At 39.2% G+C, this 25,105-nt stretch overlaps 1 protein-coding gene across 1 annotated transcript in view; it reads left to right on the forward strand.

The window, feature by feature from the left end:
- The window catches only part of LOC124775471 (E3 ubiquitin-protein ligase TRIM37-like), a 201,349-nt gene that overhangs the window by 138,958 nt on the left and 37,286 nt on the right, over window positions 1–25,105 (forward strand). Inside the window, exons 6-7 of the mRNA XM_047250307.1 lie at window positions 1,114–1,323; window positions 1,454–1,633. Of these exons, the coding sequence (XP_047106263.1) occupies window positions 1,114–1,323; window positions 1,454–1,633 (390 nt within the window). The remainder of the gene's footprint in view (window positions 1–1,113; window positions 1,324–1,453; window positions 1,634–25,105) is intronic.

Raw genomic sequence — 25,105 nt, forward strand, 5'->3', positions numbered from 1 at the left:
GGCAATGAGGAACAAAATTATGTTTTATTTGCAAGTTAGCTGAAATAAATTGTATGTAAATCAAAGAACATTGAACAATAGGGATGTACAGAATGAGGTAATGCAGCTGTTAGGACACTGATGTTATATTTGGTAGGATGGAGTTTCTCTGTCTGGCCATACTGATTTAGGTTTTCGTGAACCACTAAAGCAGATGCCAAGATGACTCCTTAATCAAGGCCATGACCTGTCCCATCCCCATGGGCTACCAGTCCTATCCTCATAAAGCATGTCATGTATGCTTTGTGTTGTATAATTTGGCCTGTTGATTTGCATTGTATAACACTGACAAATCCTATATCTTTGTGAGATGATCCTTGGATGAATGAATAAATAAATAGATAAATAATCTAAACTACATATGTGTAGGGGGTTCTGCACACTATTATAATGTACACTGAGATTAGCTGTGTAATAATTATAAACAGCAGCCCCAATGTGAACTGAAATACTGACATGATAATCTAGTAGGGTCTGACGTTTTGACTTGGCTCTTACTGGTATGTTACTTACCATCTACTCTTGTACAAACCTTGTATAACTATATTTTGATTCATGCATATTTCTTACTGTAATATGTTCTTAGTGTTTTTAGCACTGATGATAATCACATAATGCAATAACAGATTATTAGTGAAATCTAAGAACATCTTCAGCAAACACTACAAACTTGCCTAATCTTGACATAATTATATTGAAAAACTGTTAACTATCAAAAAAATCTGTCTAAGACCAACAAACTGTAAGAATATAGTGGAAAGTGCAACTTCATCAGACAGCTGACAGGAATATTACTTGAATATAGATAGTGAAATGTTTTGTAAAAGGAGTGATGAACAAAATATGTTGCAATCATTTGTTCACTACCAGGTGTAAATATAGACAGGTTGTAGCTATGACAAAGCTGCAACAGTGACTGCGGCAACTGAGTCAAACATTTGATGTTACAGATGTAGGTACTGCCTAATTTATGTTATTGCTTTAGCTTTCCACTCTTACTTTCACTCTTGCATGATGTGTTCATACACTTTTCCATATTAAAATACCAATGAAATTTGTTTGCTTCTTTTGCAGTGAAATAGTTCCTTCATATGATACTGGCACTTTTGAAATTCAGCACTATAGTCAACTTCAACAGAAAGCAGATCCAGTATATTCACAGCCACTGAATGTTAATGGCCTCTCTTGGCGCCTCAAGGTGTATCCTGATGGAAATGGTTTTGTTCGAGGGAGTTATCTCTCTGTTTTCTTAGAACTTACTGCTGGCCTTCCAGAAACGTGCAAGTATGCAGTAAATTACTAAACAAAACAACATTATTATGAACAAAATTGTTATTATTCTCACTAAATGCAAGTAAATAATTATTATTATTACTAAATAGGAGTATACTTCATTTTATACTACGTTACACAGATATGAATATCGAATGGAGATGGTCCACCGTGCAGCCCAAGATGAAAGCAAGAATATTGTCCGAGAATTCGCTTCTGATTTTGAAGTTGGTGAGTGCTGGGGATACAATCGATTCTTCCGCTTGGATTTACTTGCCAGTGAAGGATTCTTAAATGCTGAAGAGGATATGCTAACCCTGAGGTACTGGTACCAGTCAGTTAGTTACACTTCAGAAATAAACTCTGCATGTCATAAAATGCACTAGCAGATATCAAACTGCTCACAAAAATTGGTAGTCAAGGAACAAAAACAGAATAATAAATGAATGTTGAACAATTTTACCCAACTAATCTGGTTTATTTGCAGTGAATGTATCTCTTATGTGTATGAAAACCAGTCCAGGACAGTTTCTGTGTTAAAGAAAAATGCAAATCACTTCTACCTCCATATCTGTACTCCAACAATCATTTAAGTCTGGTTCTCGAAACTTTGTAAATAGGCTTTCTCGGGATGCTTTGCATCTATCTTAAAGTGTCTTCCAGTTCAGTTTCTTCAGCATCTCTGTGAGACACTACCATCAGTCAAAACAAATATGTGACCATTCATGCTTCCATTATCTGTATACATTCAATAGCCACTGTTGTTCCTATTCGTTACAGTTCCCACACAATTGAACAATATTCTGTAATGGGTTACATGAGTGTTTTGTTTGCTGTCTTATTTGTACACTGTTTTCAGTTCCCAAGCACTCTACTAATGAACTGAAGTCTACAAGACCATGTGATCATTTCATTCCATGTCCTGAAACATAGGTATTTGTATGAGTTGAGCAGTTCTAATTGTGACTCCTGATATTGTAGTCTCAAAATACCATGGTTTTTCATTTTCTGAAATGCACAATTTCACATTTCTGAACAATGAAAACCACTTTAAAATGTCTTCATGATCTGACTGACTATTTGTCATGGGGCATGAACAAACTGAAAGAACCAAGGGTTGTAGAGGGTTTCAGCAGAGAGCATTAGGGAACGATTGACAAGAATGGGGGAAAGAAATACAGTAGAAGAAGAATGGGTAGCTTTGAGAGATGAAATAGTGAAGGCAGCAGAGGACCAAGGAGGTAAAAGTACGAGGGCTAGTAGAACAGGGGGAAACAGAAGAGATATTAAATTTAATTGATAAAATGAGAAAATATAAAAATGCATTAAATGAAGCAGGCAAAAAGGAATACAAACCTCTCAAAAATGAGATCGACAGGAAGTGCAAAATGGCTAAACAGGGATGACTAAAGGACAAATGTATGGATGTAGCAGCATATATCACTAAGGGTAAGAAAGATACTGCCTACAGGAAAATTAAAGAGACCTTTGGAGAGAACAGAACCACTTGTATGAATATCAACCAGTTCCAAGCAAAGAAGGGAAGGCAGAATACAGAGGGTCTATACAAGGGTGATGTACTTGAGGGCAGTACTATGGAAATAGAAGAGGACATAGGCGAAGATGAAGTGGGAGATATGATACTACGTGAAGAGTTTGACAAAGCACTGAAAGACCTTAGTAAAAACAAGGCCCTGGGAGCAGACAACATTGCATTAGCACTACTGATAGCCTTGGGAGAGCCAGTCATAACAAAACTCTACCATCTGGTGAGCAAGATGTATGAGACAGGTGAAATAACTTCAGACTTCAAGAAGAATATAATAATTCTAATCCCAAAGAAAGCAGATGTTGACAAGTGTGAAAATTACCGAATTATCAGTTTAATAAGTCACAGCTGCAAAATACTAATATGAATTCCTTACAGTCAGATGGAAAAACTAGTAGAAGCTGACCTAGGGGAAGATCAGTTTGGATTCCGTAGAAATATTGGAACACGTGAGGCAATACTGACCCTATGACTTATCTTAGAAGCTAGATTAAGGAAAGGCAAATCTACATTTCTAGCATTTGTAGACTTAGAGAAAGCTTTTGACAATGTTGACTGGAATACTCTCTTTCAAATTCTGAAGGTGGCAGGAGTAAAATATAGGGAGCAAAAGGCTATTTACAATTTGTATAGAAACCAGATGGCAGTTATAAGAGTTGAGGGGCATGAAAGGGAAGCAGTGGTTGGGAAGGGAGTGAGACAGGGTTGTAGCCTCTCCCCGATGTTATTCAATCTGTATATTGAACAAGCAGTGAAGGAAACAGAAGAAAAATTTGGAGTTGGTATTAAAATTCATGGAGAAGAAATAAAAACTTTGACGTTCGCTGATGACATTGTAATTCTGTCAGAGACAGCAAAGGACTTGGAAGAGCAGTTGAACGGAATGGTCAGTGTCTTGAAAGGAGGATATAAGATGAACATCAACAGAAGCAAAATGAGGATAATGGAATGTAGTCGAATTAAATCAGGTGACGCTGGAGAAATTTGACTAGATGAGTTTTGCTATTTGGGGAGGAAAATAACTGATGATGTTCGAAGTAGAGAGAACATAAAGTGTAGACCAGCAATGGCAAGAAAAGCATTTCTGAAGAAGAGAATTTTATTAACATCAAATACATATTTAAGTGTCAGGAAGCCTTTTCTGAAAGTATTTGTATGGAGTGGAGATGAAGAAGCTTGTACAGGGTAGAGTTGCATGGAGAGCTGCGTAAAACTAGTCTCTGGACTGAAGACCACAACGACAGCGTACTGTGGAGTCTGTGCATATCAGTTTAAATGATGAGCAGGGAACACAAAATTATCTTTATTTTTGTACTACATGAGAAAACATAACAGTTTTCTGTGAATAATTCCAGACTGCTTTGTAAGAAGATAACATTATCATAGTTAGATAGGGAGGGGGCTGTTAATAATTGCAAGTTTTTAAATAATATGTAATACGATATCCTTGGATTACAGCACACATTTCTAATGATTCATTTATCATGTTACGTATGCCTGATATGCTACTCGAATTTCCACAAGGGAATATATTATAACTGATTGGCAGTAGCTATAGTTTGCAGTTTTTCTTGTGTCCATGTCAGTGGCACTAGCTAATGTTTGCACTGCAAATGCAAAGCTACATAATTTATTTATTAGATCCTCGGCATATTTATTCTGATTTAAATTCTTATCTAGATATAATCCCAAAGATTTTGCAGACTCCACTTCTAGATTTTGATTTTTATGACTTATTTTAATTGCCTGGGATTTTGACTACATATTTTGTCTGAACTGGGTCATATGAACTTATAAGATGTTCATGGTGAGTCTGTTGTGGAGAAACCATGTTTTCAGATAATTTTTTGTAGTGATGATGCAGAGAAGGATGTTGTCTGACTTATGGTCCTCAATTATTGCAAATGTTGTTGTGGATTGGCAGGAGAGACAACCCAGGAATATTAGAGGAAGCCAAAAGACACGAGTTTTAGCTCACGCAGGCTGGTGTGAGGTCTGGAACAGGACAGGGAAATTAGACTTTAGAAAAACATACGTAGCTGGCAGAATACTTAACTTTAATCCATTAAGGGTGAATGTAGGTCTGATGGTACATGCATCACAAGATCAATAGCAACTGATAATGGCGCCTTGCTAGGTCATAGCAGATGACGTAGCTGAAGGCTATGCTAACTATCGTCTCGGCAAATGAGAGCGTATTTTGTCAGTGAACCATCGCTAGCAAAGTTGGCTGTACAACTGGGGCGAGTGCTAGGAAGTCTCTCTAGACCTGCCGTGTGGCGGCGCTCGGTCTGCAATCACTGATAGTGGCGACACGCGGGTCCGACGTATACTAACGGACCGCGGCCGATTTAAAGGTTACCACCTAGCAACTGTGGTGTCTGGCGGTGACATCACAAATGTATCATCTGAAAATGAAACTGATGGGGCACTAACATTGATGGACAGGTCATTAATGTGAAACAAAAACAAAATTGGTCCTAGAATAGAACTTTGAGAAACACCATCTGTTACTGTTTTCCATGTGTCAGAATAATTTGTTTTCTGTTGCATAGTTATTAAGTAAGCCAATGTGGAATACTACTCCTAATCCTTTACCTGACAGTTTTATAGATAAGAAGTGTATGATTTACTGAGTCAAAGGCTTTTGTGTGGTCACCAAAGATTCGTGCAACTTTATTCTCATTGTCTAATGATGTGCTGCCCTTGTCAACAAACTTGTTAATTGCATGTATTGTGCTTTTTCACACTGTGAGCCAAGCTGATTTTTTTTTAATAATCTCATATCTTTCAGTAAAATTTCAGGTCTGGATGACAGCAGCTTTATCAAATACTTTTGGCAGGACTCAAAGAAGACAGATGGGATGATAATTGTCTCTATCTCTCTTGATACTTTTTTGAACAGCAGTTTTACATCTGCATCTATGTTCTGCAAACCACTGTGAAGTTCATGGAAAATGGTACATCTCACTCTTCTGGTTATTAGAGCTTTCTCCATTTCATTCTCATATGGAGCATGGGAATAACGATTGTGTAAATGCCTCTGTGCCTGCTGTAATTAATCTAATCGTATCTTTATGGTCCCTATGGGAGTAATATGTAAGGTGGTTGTAGTATATTCCTAGAGTTATCACTTAAAGCCCAATCTTGAAATTTTGTCAGTAGACTTTCTCAGGATAGTTTATGTCTATCTTGAAGAGTCTGCCAATTTAGTTCTTTCAAAATGACAGTGACATTCTTGCATGTATCAAAATTTTATTTATAAATTCAAGGACTTTTGTGGGCGTTCCATCACAGCCTGTAAAATCAAACAATGAAAACTGCAGGCTGATAGTAGTCATGAGTGTGTGGTGTGCTTGCTTCTACATCTACATCTACATCTACATCTATGCTCTGCAAGCAACTGTGAGGTGCACAGCAGAGGGTATGTCTCATTGGGCCAGTTATTAAGGTTTCTCCCTGTTCCATTAATGTATGGAGCACAGGAAGAATGAATGTTTGAATGCCTCTGTGTATGCAGTAATTATTCTGATCTTGTCTTCATGATCCCTATGTGAGAAATACATATGGGTTTGTATATTCCTAGAGCAATCATTTAAAGCTCATTCTTGAAACTTTGTTAATAGACTTTCTCACGATACTTTACGTCTATCTTCAAGAGTCTTCCAGTTCAGTTCCTTCAGTATCTCTGTGACACACTCTCATGGGTTAAACAAACCTGTCACCATTCGTGCTGCATTTCTCTGTATATGTTCAATATCCTGTGTTAGTCCTATCTGGTACTGATCCCACTCACTTGAGCAATATTCTAGAACTGGTCACACGAATGATTTGTAAGCAATCTCCTTTGCAGATTGAGTGCACTTCCCCAGTTTTCTACTAATAAACTGAAGCCTACCACCTGCTTTACCCATGACTGAACCTATGTGATCATACCACTTCATATCCCTACAGAAAGTCACACCCAGGTATTTGTATGAGTTTGCTGATTGCAACAGTAACTCACTGATATTATAGTCATGTTGTTGTTGTTGTCGTCTTCAGTCCTGAGACTGGTTTGATGCAGCTCTCCATGCTACTCTATCCTGTGCAAGCTTCTTCATCTCCCAGTACCTACTGCAACCTACACCCTTCCGAATCTGCTTAGTGTATTCATCTCTTGGTCTCTCTCTATGATTTTTACCCTCCAAGCTGCCCTCCAATGCTAAATTTGTGATACCTTGATGCCTCAAAACATGTCCTACCAACCGATCCCTTCTTCTAGTCAAGTTGTGCCACAAACTTCTCTTCTCCCCAATCCTATTCAATACCTCCTCATTAGTTACGTGATCTACCCACCTTATCTTCAGCATTCTTCTGTAGCACCACATTCCGAAAGCTTCTATTCTCTTCTTGTCCAAACCAGTTATCATCCATGTTTCACTTCCATACATGGCTACACTCCATACAAATACTTTCAGAAACGACTTCCCGACACTTAAATCTATACTCGATGTTAACAAATTTCTCTTCTTCAGAAACGATTTCCTTGCCATTGCCAGTCTACATTTTATATCCTCTCTACTTCGACCATCATCAGTTATTTTACTCCCTAAATAGCAAAACTCCTTTACTACTTTAAGTGTCTCATTTCCTAATCTAATTCCCTCAGCATCACCCGATTTAATTTGACTACATTCCATTATCCTTGTTTTGCTTTTGTTGATGTCCGTCTTATATCCTCCTTTCACGACACTGTTCATTCCGTTCAACTGCTCTTCCAAGTCCTTTGCCGTCTCTGACAGAATTACAATGTCATCGGCGAACCTCAAAGTTTTTATTTCTTCTCCATGAATTTTAATACCTACTCCGAATTTTTCTTTTGTTTCCTTTACTGCTTGCTCAATATACAGATTGAATAACATCGGGGAGAGGCTACAACCCTGTCTCACTCCTTTCCCAACCACTGCTTCCCTTTCATGCCCCTCGACTCTTATAACTGCCATCTGGTTTCTGTACAAATTGTAAATAGCCTTTTGCTCCCAGTATTTTACCCTTGCCACCTTCAGAATTTGAAAGAGAGTATTCCAGTTAACATTGTCAAAAGCTTTCTCTAAGTCTACAAATGCTAGAAACGTAGATTTGCCTTTTCTTAATCTTTCTTCTAAGATAAGTCGTAAGGTTAGTATTGCCTCACGTGTTCCAACATTTCTATGGAATCCAAACTGATCTTCCCCGAGGTCTGCTTCTATCAGTTTTTCCATTCGTCTGTAAAGAATTCGCGTTAGTATTTTGCAGCTGTGACTTATTAAACTGATAGTTCGGTAATTTTCACATCTGTCAACACCTGCTTTCTTTGGGATTGGAATTATTATATTCTTCTTGAAGTCTGAGGCTATTTCGCCTGTCTCATACATCTTGCTCACCAGATGGTAGAGTTTTGTCATGACTGGCTCTCCCAAGGCCATCAGTAGTTCTAATGGAATGTTGTCTACTCCCGAGGCCTTGTTTCGACTCAGATCTTTCAGTGCTCTGTCAAACTCTTCACGCAGTATCTTATCTCCCATTTCATCTTCATCTACATCCTCTTCCATTTCCATAATATTGTCCTCAAGTACATCGCCTTTGTATAAACCCTCTATATACTCCTTCCACCTTTCTGCCTTCCCTTCTTGGCTTAGAACTGGGTTGCCATCTGAGCTCTTGATATTCATACAAGTGGTTCTCTTCTCTCCAAAGGTCTCTTTAATTTTCCTGTAGGCAGCTTCTTCAGTTTCAATCTGCAGTTCATAATCAGTAGATTGTGGTCAGAATCCACATCTGCCTCTGGAAATATCCTACAATTTAAAACCTGGTTCCTAAATCTCTGTCTTACCATTATATAATCTATCTGATACCTTTTAGAATCTCCAGGATTCTTCCATGTATATACGGCTTCCTCTTTCATTTCTTCCCCCCAATCCATATTCACCTACTATGTTTCCTTCTCTCACTTTTCCTACTGACGAATTCCAGTCACCCATGACTATTAAATTTTCGTCTCCCTTCACTACCTGAATAATTTCTTTTATCTTGTCATACATTTCATCTATTTCTTCATCATCTGCAGAGCTAGTTGGCATATAAACTTGTACTACTGTAGTAGGCATGGGCTTTGTGTCTATCTTGGCCACAATAATGCGTTCACTATGCTGTTTGTAGTAGCTAACCCACACTCCTATTTTTTTTATTCATTATTAAACCTACTCCCGCATTACCCCTATTTGATTTTGTATTTATAACCCTGTAATCACCTGACCAAAAGTCTTGTTCCTCCTGCCACCGATCTTAACTAATTCCCACTATATCTAACTTTAACCTATCCATTCCCCTTTTTAAATTTTTTAACCTACCTGCCCGATTAAGTGATCTGACATTCCACGCTCCAATCCGTAGAATGCCAGTTTTCTTTCTCCTGATAACGATGTCCTCTTGAGTAGTCCCTGCCCGGAGATCCGAATGGGGGACTATTTTACCTCCGGAATATTTTACCCAAGAGGATGCCATCATCATTTAATCATACAGTAAAGCTGCATGTCCTCGGGAAAAATTACGGCTGTAGTTTCCCCTTGCTTTCAGCCGTTCGCAGTACCAGCACAGCAAGGCCATTTTGGTTAATGTTACAAGGCCAGATCAGTCAATCATCCAGACTGTTGCCCCTCTTCAGGAACCACATGTTTGTCTGGCCTCTCAACAGATACCCCTCCGTTGTGGTTGCACCTACGGTACGGCCATCTGTATTGCTGAGGCACGCAAGCCTCCCAACCAACGGCAAGGTCCATGGTTCATGGGGAAAGATTATAGTCATAGGATACTATAATATTTCGTTTTGTGAAATGCAAAATTTTACGTTTCTGAACATTTAAAGCAAGTTGCCAATCTTGCACCACTTTGAAATCTTATCAGCATCTGACTGAATATTAATGCAGCTTCTTTCAGATAGTACTTCATTATAGATAACTCCATCATCTGCGAAAATCCTAATTTTACCATTAATATTGTCTGCAAGGTCATTAATATGCTTGTGTGAATGCGTGTGTTCAATTTTTTGAATAAGGCTTTGGCCAAAAGTAAAATGTGTAACAGTCTCTTCATTGTGGCTGTCTGCAACTCAACATGTCACCTTTATGGTGAGTTGCCATCTATCCTTTTTCCAATATTGTTGCCACAACCTGCAGTGAGCAAGTGTGATGGTACAGTGGTTAGCACACTGGACTCACATTTGGAAGGATGATGGTTCAAACCGGTGTCCAGCCATCCAGATTTAGGTTTCATGTGATTTCCCTAAGTCATCCCAGGCATCTACACCTACATGGATACTCTGCAAATCACATTTAAGTGCCTGGCAGAGGGTTCATCGAACCACCTTTACAATTCTCTATTATTCCAATCTCATATAGCGTGCAGAAAGAATGAACACCTATATCTTCCCGTATGAGCTCTGATTTCACTTATTTTATCATGGTGATTGTTCCTCCCTATGTAGGTCAGTGTCAACAAAATATTTTTGCATTCGGAGGAGAAAGTTGGTGATTGAAATTTCGTGAGAAGATTCCATCACAACAAAAAACACCATCTTTTAATGATGTCCAGCCCAAATCCTTTATCATTTCTGTGACACTCTTTTAATGATGTCCAACCCAAATCCTGTATCATTTCTGTGACACTCTCTCCCATATTTCGCAATAATACAAAACGTGCTGCCTTTCTTAGAACTTTTTCAATGTACTCTGTCAGTCCTATCTGGTAAGGATCCCACACCGCACAGCAGTATTCTAAAAGAGGATGGACAAGCATAGTGTAGGCAGTCTCCTTAGTAGGTCAGTTTCATTTTCTAAGTGTCCTGCCAATAAAATGCAGTCTTTGGTTAGCCTTCCCCACAACATTTTCTATGTGTTACTTCCAATTTAAGTTGTTTGTAATTGTAGTACTTAGGTATTTAGTTGAATTTACGACTTTTAGATTAGACTGATTAATCATGTAACCAAAGTTTAACGAGTTCCTTTTAGCGCTCATGTGGATGACCTCACACTTTTCATTATTTAGGGTCAACTGCCACTTTTTGCATCATTTAAATATCTTTTCTAAATCGTTTTGCAGTTTGTTTTGATCTTCTGATACTTTATTAGTTGATAAACGACAGTGTCATCTGCGAACAACCAAAGATTGTCTCCCAAATCGTTTATATAGATAAGGAACAGCAAAGGGCCTATAAAATTACCTTGGGGAATGCTAGAAATCACTTCTGTTTTACTCAATGACTTCCCATCAGTTACTACTAACTGTGAGCTCTCTGACAGGAAATCACAAATCTAGTCACATAACTGAGATGATACTCCATAAACACGCAATTTAACTATGAGCCGCTTGTGTGGTACCATGTCAAAAAGCCTTCTGGAAATCCAGAAATATGGAATTGATCTGAAATCCCATGTCAGTAGCACTCAACACTTCATGTGAATAAAGAGCTAGTTGTGTTTCACAGGAACGATGTTTTCTAAATCCATGTTGACTGTGTGTCAATAGACCGTTTTCTTCAAGGTAATTCATAATGTTCAAACACAATATATGTTCCAAAATCCTGCTGCATATCAACTTTAATGATATGGGCTTGTAATTTAGTGGATTACTCCTACTACCTTTCTTGAATATTGGTGTGACCTGCGCAACTTTCCAGTCTTTGGGTATGGATCTTTCGTCGAGCGAACAGTTGTATATGTTTGCTAAGTATGGAACTAATGCATCAGCATACTCCAAAAGGAACCTAATTGGTATACAGTCTGGACCAGAAGACTTGCTTAGCAAGCCCGCACCAGCAAAGGACAGTGAGCAACAGTACTACACATGTCCCAACCTGCTGTCTCTTAAGGCAAGAGACTAGTTGCTGCGGGAGTGCACCTAGAGTGGCCCCCAGTCAAGAGTTACTGTATCTGGGAAGGTAAACTTGGTGCTAGAGGATGGTTAGATGGAGATGGAGGCCCACCTTCACCGGGGCTGCTTACTGTCCCGTACTACTGTGCTGCCTGGCATAGTGCTGCCAGACTGCTGATATCTATGATAGACAGATATTTATGTAGGTATGCAGCTCATTTGTTATAGCAATGCACAGCTTCCATCCACATTCAGAATAACAAATCCATGAGCCAGCAATGAAGTAGCTGCCTAGCCCACCCTGCAAAACACCCTTTCTTTCCACTGCATTGCCAGGATTGCAGTTCTTGGTCTGGCCCATACTGCAATACAGGCTGTTACAAAAGGGTACAGCCAAACTTTCAGGAAACATTCCTCACACACAAATAAAGAAAATATGTTATGTGGACATGTGTCCAGAAACACTTACTTTCCATGTCAGAGCTCATTTCATTACTTCTCTTCAAATCACATTAATCATGGAATGGAAACACACAGCAACAGAATGTACCAGCGTGACTTCAAACACTTTGTTACAGGAAATGTTCAAAATGTCCTCCGTTAATGAGGATACATGCATCCACCCTCCATCGCATAGAATCCCTGATGTGCTGTTGCAGCCCTGGAGAATGGCGTATTGTATCACAGCCATCCACAATACAAGTACGAAGAGTCCCTACATTTGGTACTGGGGTTGCGTAGACAAGAGCTTTCAAATGCCCCCATAAATGAAAGTAAGAGGGTTGAGGTCAGGAGAGCATGGAGGCCATGGAATTGGTCCGCCTCTACCAATCCATCAGTCACTGAATCTGTTGTTGAGAAGCGTACGAACACTTCGACTGAAATGTGCAGGAGCTCCATTGTGTACGAACCACATGTTGTGTCGTACTTGTAAAGGCACATGTTCTAGCAGCACAGGTAGAGTATCCCATATGAAATCATAGTGGTGAATCGAGGAAGTACAGTACATGCTGATGAAAATAAATGAGCTCTAACATGGAAATTAAGTGTTTCCGGACACATGTCCACATAACATCTTTTCTTTATTTGTGTGTGAGGAATGTTTCCTGAAAGTTTGGCCATACCTTTTTGTAGCACCTTGTATATTAGTAGCCTTGCTGCTGCAACTGGCATGCTGACACCTTGGTGCCTGCCAACTGCATGTTTTATGTAACTGCTGTGCCTGAGCTGCTAGTTACTGCAGTAATGCCTAGTTACTGTAGTAATGCCCAAAAAAATAGTGGTGGTGCTACAAAATTAACTTCCTTTGAAAGACCCAGCACCCTGTCTCCACCCTGGACTTGACAGCAGCGGAACTCAGCATACGCAGATAATGATGTACCATTTTTCTTTTCAAGTATGAGGTGGCTTGGACCACACGGTCCAGAGGCTGCAAAACTACTCTATAGGTTATGGTACTCTGGCTCCTCAATTCTCCTAACTCTTCTTTTATAGCTAGTAGGTTACATTTTCTACTCTCACTTTCAACAGGCAGACAGTTCATTATAAAATCTCACAATGCTACTGCCACCTTTTGCTAGACATGCTTCCATGGAATCTCTCCATGTGCATCTCAATATCGCATACATCCCTCAACTTCCACATTTTGCTAGACATGCCTCCATGGAATATCTCCATGTGTCTCTCAATATCTTATACATCTCTCAACTGCCTCATGTGCCAGTCCTCAGTGTTTTACAACAACTTATGTATTAGGAAAAATATTTTTTACCATTTCCCATATTACTATATATGAGACCTGTTCAAAAAAATCCAGAACTCTGTCCACAAAATTTTTCTCCACTTACCTTTTACTTATTTTACATTGTCTCCTTTGAAATACTCTCCTCCATAATTGATACACCATTCCCAATGAAATTTCCACTTCCAGAAGCAGTCTTGGTCTGCCTCTTTCTGGATCGCATGAAGCTCCATCTATGAATTTTCTTTTATCTCATCTATTGTTATAGATCTTCATTCTTTCAACGGGTTTTCAACTTTGGAAATAAGAAAAGGTTTGCAGGGGCCAGGTCTGGAGAGTATGGACGGTAAGGCAGCACAGAGATTTCATTTTTTGTGCAATAGTGATTCACCAACAGGGATGAATGTGCAGGCGCATTATTGTGATGCAAGAGTCGTGAATTGTCTCGCCACATTTCAGGCTGGTTCCTTCTCATATTTTCACACAGGCATCACAACACATCCCAATAGTACATCAATTAACAGCTTGTTCCTGCGGCATGAATTCATGATGAACTAATATTCAAAGTCAAAGAAACTGTTAGCATGGATTTGACACTTGAACTGACCTGATGAGAATTTTTTGGTCTTGGAGAACCTTTCCTGACCCAATGTGAAGATTGAACCTTGGTCTCAATGTCATAATCATTGACCCACATCTCATTGCCAGTTATGATCCTCTGGAACATCTCATTCTCATTTGTGTGATCCAAAATCCATTCACAGATTGCAAGGTGAAGGTCTTTCTGGTCATGACTTACCAGCTTTGGGTTAACTCGGTGGCAACGTGATGCATTCTGAGATGCTGTGTCAGGATTTCATGACATGATCCAACTGAAATGTTAGATTCTTCTTCAATCTCTCAGACAGTCTTTGAGAGGCATGCACAATTTTGTTGATGGTCCTCACATGAGCATCATTGGTAGATGTCAAGTGGTGTCATGAATAAGGGTCATCTTTAACTTCCATCCAGCCATTTTTAAACCATGGGAAACATTCATAACACTGTGTATGGCTTAAGCACTCATCTGCCCTCCTGCATCTTTGGTGTGTCCCTGTAAAGGTTTTCTTGAGTTTCACACAAAATTTAATGCATACATGTTGCTTCTCTGACTCTGCCATCTCAAAATTCACAAACTGTGTGACACAACGTTCTACTCAATACAGCTCTGAACAATAACTAAGACATACAACACTGAAACTTCTGGCAGTTACACATTAAACACAGGCAGGTGCAGGAATGCCAACCGCATTTTGTTCCAACACACCATTGAAGCAAAATGTTCTGGAATTCTTTGAACAGACCTCATACATACCCACAACAATTTCTAACTTTTGTTCTCATTCTCAGTACCTCATGCTCGATCAGTAATCATTTCTATTGGGATCAACATTACTGTGGCATTCTGTAGGTGAGTGACGTTATGCCTAAGGTAGATGAAGGCTGCACAGAACAGAATCAGAAATACCATGGTGCTGATATGGTGACATTCAAGGTCATGACCATTCAACATTATTTTCCCTAATACTGTGATCCACACCAGTTTCCTAGCTTAATGTGTAATATTTTCTCCCATGTTTATGTCAAGTTATTCAGTACTTTAGGACATCTCAGAAAGTGAATTAACTTGAAAAACTATTTTGTATAGAGATTTGCACCAAAATATGCAACTCAAAAGTTCCAAAACTGGTTCTGTGGGTTTATAAGTAACCTGAACAAATACAGCTACAGCAGACCATTGGACATTTCATTCAGTTTTAACATCTGTATTTTAACAAACTGTTTACTGTTTGAAGTGTTGAGCAATCATGTGTAACTATTTTAGCTGTTGTTGCCCAGTTTTAAAATAATTAATAATTACACTTCAACATAATGCAAAAGATATACATTGTCACACCCTATTCCCTTGGGCTTCACCCATATGACATTTCCTCCACAGGTTGTGCAACATCTTTACGCTCAGACTTTTCCTTACTTCTTTCTCTCTCCTATTTTGCTGCGCTTGTCGATACTAGTGGCAATCGAATCTGGAGCACCTTGAAATGGCTGTGTGTTTGACATGGACTCTTTTCATGATAGTTGGCAGCTGAAGCTCAGTGTTGACTGGTGATTTTGTCTCTATCATTTGGTATGGTCCCTGGCGTCTTGTTACAAATGTTTTTGTTTTACCGATAGGGGTATGAGGGGTTGAAACATTATCCGTTGCTCTACCCTATACTGTGGTAATTTCCCTATGCATTTTGTCGCTAAATCTTGCTATTTCATAGCTTTGCTATTTGCTTACTGCACATGGCTCCATGACTCCCTTAGTATCTTAGCAAAATTGCAAACTGGCTCCACATCCATAAGCAATTTTTGGCGTGATCACGTCAAATGATTAAGGCATCTTTTTCCCCTACACAACCTCATAAGGAGTTAGCCCAATGCCAGTGTGAACCTCCAAGTTTAAGCTGCCATGACAAATGACAGATATGTATGCCAGTCATTATGGTGAGCATTTACGTAATAGTTCAACATCCTACCAATATCACAATGCATACACTCTGTTCCACCATTAGTTTGTGGGTGCAGCATACTAGTTCTTAATTTCTGAAAATGTAGCAAATGATACAGTAGTTTCATCAGGTCTAACAGTAAAAAAATTGTCCCTTGGCCTGTGATTACTATTTTAGGCACACCTAACGTGAGTATTCCATTGTTGATTGTGGCTTGCATCACCATGGCTGCCTGCTGATTTGGAATGGTGATCACTCCCATGAACCATGAAACATGGTCACTAATTGTTAAGATGAGATGATTTCCCATCAAAGCCTGGTTAAATAGAGCTAGGACATCCATTCCTATAATCACAAATGGCTTCATTGCCTCTGGGAACATTTGTAAATGGTATTTGTGTATGGTTCACGTCTGCTCGCTGTGCACACTCCACACAGTTCTTTGCACATTGGTCTTGTATTCCTGTATTCCCTTCCCAGTGGTACCATTATGCTACCCTTTGATTCATTGCCCTCCAACCTCAATGCTCAGATAGCATGTAGTCATGTGTTTCTTTCACCACTTCCTCCTTGAGCTCAGCAGGCATCACTACGCATGGCCCCAGCATTGTAGTCTTACGTAACAAGTTGTCACACATGGTGAATTGTGGTTGCATACTTATAGCTTGCAGGTAGGATCAGTATATTGTGGTGCTTGCCACTTGGCAAAGCCATGACTCAGTGCCTGTACTACTACTACCTTCCAGTTCAGCCCATCCATGTTTCTGTGCTGCTTGCCAGGCTTATGCACAACTTCATAATCAAGCTCACTCACTTCAATGCTCACCTTGTGAGCCTTCTACACTAATAACCATTTCACAGCTGCATGATCAGTCACCACTTAAATTTCTTTTTCTCCATGCAGTTAACATTGAAAATATGTAACTCCACATGTCAAACTGAACATGTCCTCTTATATGAAAGAGAGAATGGGGAAAGAAAGAGAAGTGGTGGGTGGGAATTCGTGACTTCCAGCCACACAGGGCATGTGGTAATACAATGGTGAAAGTTGAAAATATTTGCTGAACTGGGACTCAAACCTGAATTTACCGCTTCTCATGAGTGGTTGCCTTAACCGCTTTAGCCATCTGGTCATGGTCCCTGACTGACCCAAGTTTCCAATGTATCACACCTTGCAATGCAGCATACCTTGACCCTTCACCCCCCACTCAGACATTATTGATTTCCGTAGGAATTTAGCCAACATTAGTCCACCCACACTGAAACAAATATCAAGGAGCTGCCACACTGTTACAGAAATGTGTATATTTGAGTGGTATGTGTTCTGTCAGACATTTCCGACAGAACAGACACCAGTCAAATATATACGTTTCCTTCTCTGTTGTAGAATAGGTCTTTTCTGCCTTATTTAGTTGTTGCAAAGTGGAGGCCACAGAATGTTCTTTGCTGTCCACCACCTGACTTAAAATCTCGCCCCAATGCCTGATATCAGGCATCACACAAGAGCACAAACTCTCTTTGATAATCTGGGCTCAACGTCGAAGCTTTTTTTAATCCACCGAATGTGGTCTGGCACTCCTCCACTTACTCAAATTTCAACAAATTTTAAGTAATTGCACAGATGTCCTTGCAATGCCTGCAAACCTCTTTACAAATTTCATGTAATTAATTTGCCAATGCTATAAATGACTGTAGCTTTTTACTAGTCATAGGAACCAGAAAGTCCTGTTCTGGTTGCACAAACCTCAGGTCTCTCTTTATCCTCTCCTTACTAATTATATGCTCTAAGCAACACACACTTCCTCCAAAAAAAAATAACACTTCTCCTTGCTCAGTGTAAGCTGTGTGGCATGTATCATTTTAAAGTCATCTTTCAACCTTTGTGTTTGCTCCTCTCCTCCCCCCCCCCCCCCCCCCTCGCCCCCAACAAATAAAACAATCATATCATTGAGGTACACTAAACATTGCTGAGGTTTCAGTCCTCTCTGTACTTCATCCAGTTAGCACTGAAAAGTTGCTGGTGTGTTCTTCAATTTGAGTGGCATTCTCCGGTATTGACAATGACCTCAAGAGTTTGAAAATTCTGTCTCCAGTCAGTCCTCTGAAACCACTTCCACCTGATGGTACCTGCTCCTTACATCCATGGCAGAGAAATATCTACTCTGCCTCAAGTTATTAGTGGTCTCCACGGGTGGATATTCAGTATGCATCTGTTCTGATTTAATAGTAAGATGTCAGTAGTCACAGCAGAATACATATTTCTTGGAACTATCAGCTGATCTTTTTGAATGCGACCATAACAGTTGTCCACCATAGACTAGTACTCTTCTCTATTATTCAATCAGCTAGCTGTTGGTAAATGAAATCCTTCATAATTGGCTATAAATGCCAGGATGTTTGGTACAGTTTCCAATATATTAATGCTTCATTTGTTGTTGAAATTTGATGTTGAATTATGAGTGTCATTGGCAACAGAGCCTAAGGATAAAACAAATCCTCAAATTCTAACAGCAATTTCTCCATCTCTACTCTCTCTGTTCTTTCCAGTTGCTCTACCTTCTTTCATAATTCAGTCTTAACAGTAGCCTGTGTCTAACCATGGTTCACACTTGATGTGTTCCAATTATCCTTATTCAGGATGTCCAAATTCGCTACTAACAGTCTAGAGATGTGCAAACTCATCTACCTCGGAGAACTAGTTCAGTGGTGATTGTTCCTTTTTGGTAAGATGACATTCATGTTCACAGGACACATACATTAGTATGTTCTGCAGAAATTATTAGCATTTGAACCATGTCACCAGCCCCCAAGAAGATCAATGTCCCATCCTAATGGCACTGCAGGACAGATGTGTGTCCTTCTCAGCACTGGCATAATAGTGGAAGAGTGTAACACATTGTACACTATCAGGGGTGACAGTCCATCACCTTTTTTTATAACACGGGTTACGTGCGTGTCATCCACTTCTCTGCCTATCTTCGACAAATGTGCAAAAATATGCTAAATGCCAGTGGTGTATGGAATGACATCACTGTGGACAGGAATGGCATCAGATAGTGTTTTCAGATGAATCCAGGTTCTTTTTGTTTGAATTGACGGCCACATTTTGGTTCGCTGCAGACAGTGGGAGCAGCACTACAGTGGCATCATTTGCACAAGCCAACTCAAGGACTTATGGTATAGGGTGCTATTGGGTACAACCACAAATCACAGTTGGTGGATGTCCAGAGCACTGTGAGGAGTGTGGCCTACCTGAATGGCATCCTGCTACCTGTAGCCATACCCTTTCTGCACAATACCCCAAATGCCATTTTTCAGCAAGACAATGCATGACCACATGTTGCTGCATGAACACATGACTTCTTGGCATCACAGGATGTTAGCCTTTTGCTGTGGGCCTCCAGATCACCAGACTTGTTGACAATCAAAAATGTGTGGGATATGGTGAAAAGATGGGTGCGGTGCTGTGACTCAATGCTGACAACCACAGATGAACCTCGGAACCAGGTGAGTGCAGCATGGATGGCTATACCACAGGACACCATTCATGCCCTATACATGTTGACGCCCTCATGCCTGGACGTCTAATGCTTTACTGGACGACAAGAGACAGTGCGGTGTTGGGTTCCACGACTCACACGTCTCATCCAGTTGACTTACCCATTGTGTGTGCAGCCGATCCTCTTCTTTGGGTTATTAGCTATGTCGCTCTCGCCATTTAATTCTTCTCCATAGACTCTATCAGATTAAGGGGAATATTATTAACCAGCTCTACATTCTTGAAATAAATTAAGTACTCATTGGTTCTTCTCAGTTAAACAACAATATATTTTCGACTCTCATCCCAAAATAACAATTATTCTTTACAAACTCCAGTAAGCCAACTGGTTCCAAGGAAAATGTCAGAATCTACTAAACATTCATACAGTTACATATGTTCTGCATCATGCAGAGCCAAGACATAAAGTAAGTGTCTCTAAACAATAAACGCTTCATCTGTCTCTGTAACAATCCTCGTGACACCACACACCAAGCAACATTATGCAAACATTCTTTGAGTTTTTTTTTAATGTGACTTCCAAGGCGCTGTTGGTAACCACCTGTTGGAGCCACTCATCTGGCGCAGCTCCTGGCTCCTCATGACAACTGTCCTTCCTGCACACACAGACATATATGGCACAGTAAAGAGGCTCTCTCACTCTTGTCATTTAAATATTGGGTGTTCGAGATGGTGGAGAATCAAGTGTTTCTAGACTTTACCCCAAAATTATTGAAATACTACAGATGGAACAAGTTATCAGGACCCAGGCAGACCCTGTGCCTACCAGGCAACAGGACACATGGTGAACGAAGGTGACTGAAATGCTAATCGTTTCTGCGGAACATACTAATGTTCATGTCATGTGAATATGAATGTCCTATCTCGAGTCATTCAAGGTGTTCTGCTATTGCTGAACATTAGTGTATTTTGGATGTTTAACTTGCTCCAGAAAAGGGCAAGAAAAAGCTGTTAATGAAACTCATTCTGAGTGGCTTTTTAGTTACATCATTTGTTTCTGTCACAATAGCATAGAATATGACCACTTTTAGAGGTATATGTGTTTCAGCAGGAAACATTTTGGTTAAAGATATCTTGTATTTACAATTCTGGTATAAGACATATTGATAATAGTTTTTTTAATTAACTGTTTATAAATGGGACTGAACAACCATCTCATGGAGTATCTTTCCATGTTCCAATGGGATCCCCCATGCGTGATGGATGGCAAAAGTTTATGTTCTGTGATGAAATTGAATTGTGACCATGAGAAGGGACTGCAATTTGTTTTATTTTTATTTTCCTTGCCAGTATAAGTGCTGCTTCAGAAGCCAAAGCTCTGTCTTTGGATTTCAGAATTCTTTCTAAACTTTGTATACTGGTACATATATCAGATCACCAGTAGTGATAGCCCACACGTGGCCTTACAAAAACTTAAAATCATTTATGGTTCCTGTTCCCTGTTCTGTTGTCTTAATCTTCTGAATCAGAAATGAAGACAGTCATTATACTGAAATGTGAAGCAGAACCAAAAGATGTAAAGGATTCAAGTAGAAATTGATCATATCCCAAAAAGTGTCACTAATGGAAGTGAATAGTTTTTTCTAACAAAATGAGAGTATGATACAATATGTTTATACAGTTTGATTTGAATGACAGGTTTGTTAAAATAAATTCTTCACAGTGGCACAAGAATGAATATGTTGTCAACGCTCTACATCTACCGGGTGATCAAAAAGTCAGTATAAATTTGAAAACTTAATAAACCATGGAATAATGTAGATAGAGAGGTAAAAATTGACGCACATTGGAATGACATTGGGTTTTATTAGAACAAAAAAAAAATAGATCTCTTGCGCGCGTCGTTTGGTGTGATGACCGGATCGTGTGCTCAGCCGCCACGTTCGTCATGCTTGGCCTCCCACGTCCCCAGACCAGTCCGTGCGATTATGGCTTTGGGGTTACCTGAAGTCACAAGTGTATCGTGATCGACCGATATCTCTTGGGATGCTGAAAGACAACATCGATGCCATTGCCTCACCATAACTCCGGACATGCTATACAGTGCTGTTCACAACATTATTCCTTGACTACAGCCATTGTTGAGGAATGATGGTGGAAATATTGAGCATTTCCTGTAAAGAACATCATCTTTGCTTTGTCTTACTTTGTTATGCTAATTATTGCTATTCTGATCAGATGAAGCACCATCTGTCAGACATTTTGTGAACTTTCGTATTTTGTTGGTTGTAATAAAACCCCATGTCATTCCAAGCATGTGTGTCAATTTGTACCTCTCTATCTACATTATTCCATGATTTATTCAATTTTCAAATTTATACTGACTTTTTGATCACCCGGTAGTTATTAAACTAAAAGTCGTAAATTATCTGACTGAGACGGACATCATGCTCATGGAACACTGTAGTAAATAATTTTCAAGGTGATAATGATAATATTAGTAATAACAATAATAATAATAATAATAATAATAATAATAATAATAATGAGGAACAGAAGCTGTATATTCTTCAGGTCGTGTCTTAGTATTCTCATAAGGTTCAAGAGCAAACGAAGAAATTTTACTGAAGGACAAGTATGCTTAAAATAAAACATGACTTTCTCTTCATATTTGCCTCATATTCTTAGCAAACAGTATGTTTATAAGTTGTATTATTAAACTTACAGCTGCAAGATTAAGTTGAAAGTAAAAAGGTATTTTGTTAACAAGCTACTTCTGAACAATATTTTTTGACATACAAAGTAAATACAATTTTATGCTATTCTGTGATTTTTCAGATAAAGAGGCACCACTTCCCTTTTTCATACTGAGCCAAAATCATACACATCTCATGTTTTTGAGCCAAAAAAAGCACTAGAGGTACTACAAAGAAAAAATCAAACTTGAAAAAAAAAAAAAAAAAAGCCTCGCTAAGTGTCATGTTTTACTTTTGGAAGAAATGTGAAAATCACAAGTTTTATGTTAACTTTCATACACTACAGTTAAAAAAAATATTGAATGTTATCTTAAAAGCTAGGCATTAAATCAGGCAGATGCAACTTAAAAATCTACAAATAAAAAACAATGGTTGTTCTTTTGTTTGGTCAAACAAAAAAAATAACTTGCCTTGTGATAAGGCAGCAGAGATGGGTTCTTCCCTTGCTACCTGCAATGATCATTTCTCTGCAGTACGGGGATAAATGATCCATTCAGCCTGAGGCTTTCTTCTTTCCTGTTGAAGCTGTTGTCATATCCATGTATGTCTATAGCTTCCCTGAGCAAGTGTATATAATAGCTCTTATCCACAGCAAGAACTTCGATGTCAGTGAATTTCACTGTGTAGACGGTCGACACAATGCCTGCTCCACCATGGCCAATTTCTCTACCAGCCCTAACCTGCAATGCCACTTAAGTTTGGTGACCCTGTGTTGATTGATTGTCTAGTCATTTCATCATAGACTTTTCCACATGTACATGGTATATGCTGTATTTCTGACATTGCAAGGGGGGTCCCTTCTCTCCTTTACTGATCTGAGACATTGTTTGATCTTCTTTCTCAGTTTATAAATAGTCTTTACGACATGTTTGCACAATATACAGCTGATTCAGTGTATCACTCTGGGAATGTATGGGAACAAGGCTGTACCTGACATTTCTTTTTGCGATATGTCATTTCACCAAGTGATTCTATGACACTTCTTATGCACCTGGTGGAGTACCCATTGCTCCTCAGAACACTTTCGAGGTGTTGCATCTCACATATGTTGTGCATATGTGGCACTACGAGTCATGTATCTTAAAAACTATTGCTACTGCCGGAGTAGAAATCTGCCTTTCCCCTTGCTGCACTAGGCAGCGCAATATCATTGATTTCACTATATCAGGAAGCTAACTCACCTCGCAACATTGGACTGGTCTTATTGAATTATTACAGTGGCAACATCCCTTGCTCACCTGTCAATGGCATTGCTGCAATACACTGCCCAGACCCACCCCAATAAGCCCTACATGGTTGTTGAGCTGCATGTGGTTGAAAACAGTTAACATTTCCCTGATCAACATTTACAGCCACAAAGTATTCACCATCAACTTTGTCCTCTCTACGCATTTCACATGGTCATTTATAGCCATCATTGTTTCTGAACATATTTCTGGCATTGACTTCCTCACACACTTCATTTACAGAGGGCATGCCTACTTAACATGATTGACAACAATGCAGTAACCAGGTCCCAAGGTCGCCCTGCTTATACCACAGTATGTTGAATTGTCAGGTTTATGATTCTCATGAAGACATCACAACTCTTGCTATGTTTTCACTAATATATGTGGAATGTGAACCTTCTGCATGGAATATTGAGAACACCACACATTTGATGACCGAGTGTTGTGGTTTACAAGCTAAACCATGGGCTGTGATAATGAAGTGCAACAATTACTAGAATAGATGCACCAAATAGCAGCTTATAATAAGTAATCTTTCTTGTCTGCAGACTGTTTTGGCCTTTATTGCCATTGTTGAGTACATTTAGATTACTGTGTGACAGTAATTAACATTTTATTTTCAACATATTTACATAATTTATCATATTATTAAAACAGTGATTTTAATAAGATAGTTCACTAACATTGTAATATGGATGGTCACATCAGTCTAGGCTTACTTGACAATGGCAATAAAGCCCAAAAGATTCCATCATGAATAAAGATTACTTATTATAAGCAGCTATTTGGTGAATATATTCTAATAATCATGTCATTATCAGACATATATTATGTTGCTGGCCCTAAAGAAGGAAAAAGTACAAGAAAGTAATACAAGAGAAAAATGATTTTTACAGTGAAAGCCAGAGCCCAAAAGCAATGTTATCTGTCATGAATAGAGAGTTGGTGAAGGTCTGAGCTATGATCAAAAGTTTGAAATGTGGAGATGTCCCCACACAAAGGCTTTTTGAGACCTGTGCAATAAAACCAAGTGTGTTATAGGTATGGGCTCAATGCTATAGCACCAAACACAATACAGTTCATTACATCTGCACCACATCTGGATAACCAGTCTCACTAAGTGTAACCTGAATGGCTAATGGAGACAAAAGCAATTTTTGATGAGATGTTACAGACTGGAATCATTTGTCAGTCAACTGCCCATGGTCTTCTCCCCTACATCTCATCCACAAGAAAGATGGCTCATGGAGGCTACATAGTGATTATCATGCATTAAATACAAGAACAGTCATAAACTGCATTAAGTACAAGAACAGTCATAGACAGGTACCCAGTGCCTAACACACAGGACTTCATGTGAACATTATCTGGTGCAAAGGTTTTCAGCATTTTTCACAGATGAAAACAAACAACGAAATAGCAGTGACAACTAGTGACATCCTGAAGACTATGGTCATCACCCCATTTGGTTTATTAGAATTTTTATTCTTGCCTTTTGGATTCAAAAATAGAGTGCAGATGAGACAGCACTTCATGGATGGTTTGTTGAATGGACTACCATTTTACTTCAAGTATTTGCGTGATATTTTGGTGTTCT

The sequence above is a fragment of the Schistocerca piceifrons genome, chromosome 1 (assembly GCF_021461385.2).
Source record: "Schistocerca piceifrons isolate TAMUIC-IGC-003096 chromosome 1, iqSchPice1.1, whole genome shotgun sequence".
Classification (NCBI taxonomy): domain Eukaryota; kingdom Metazoa; phylum Arthropoda; class Insecta; order Orthoptera; family Acrididae; genus Schistocerca; species Schistocerca piceifrons.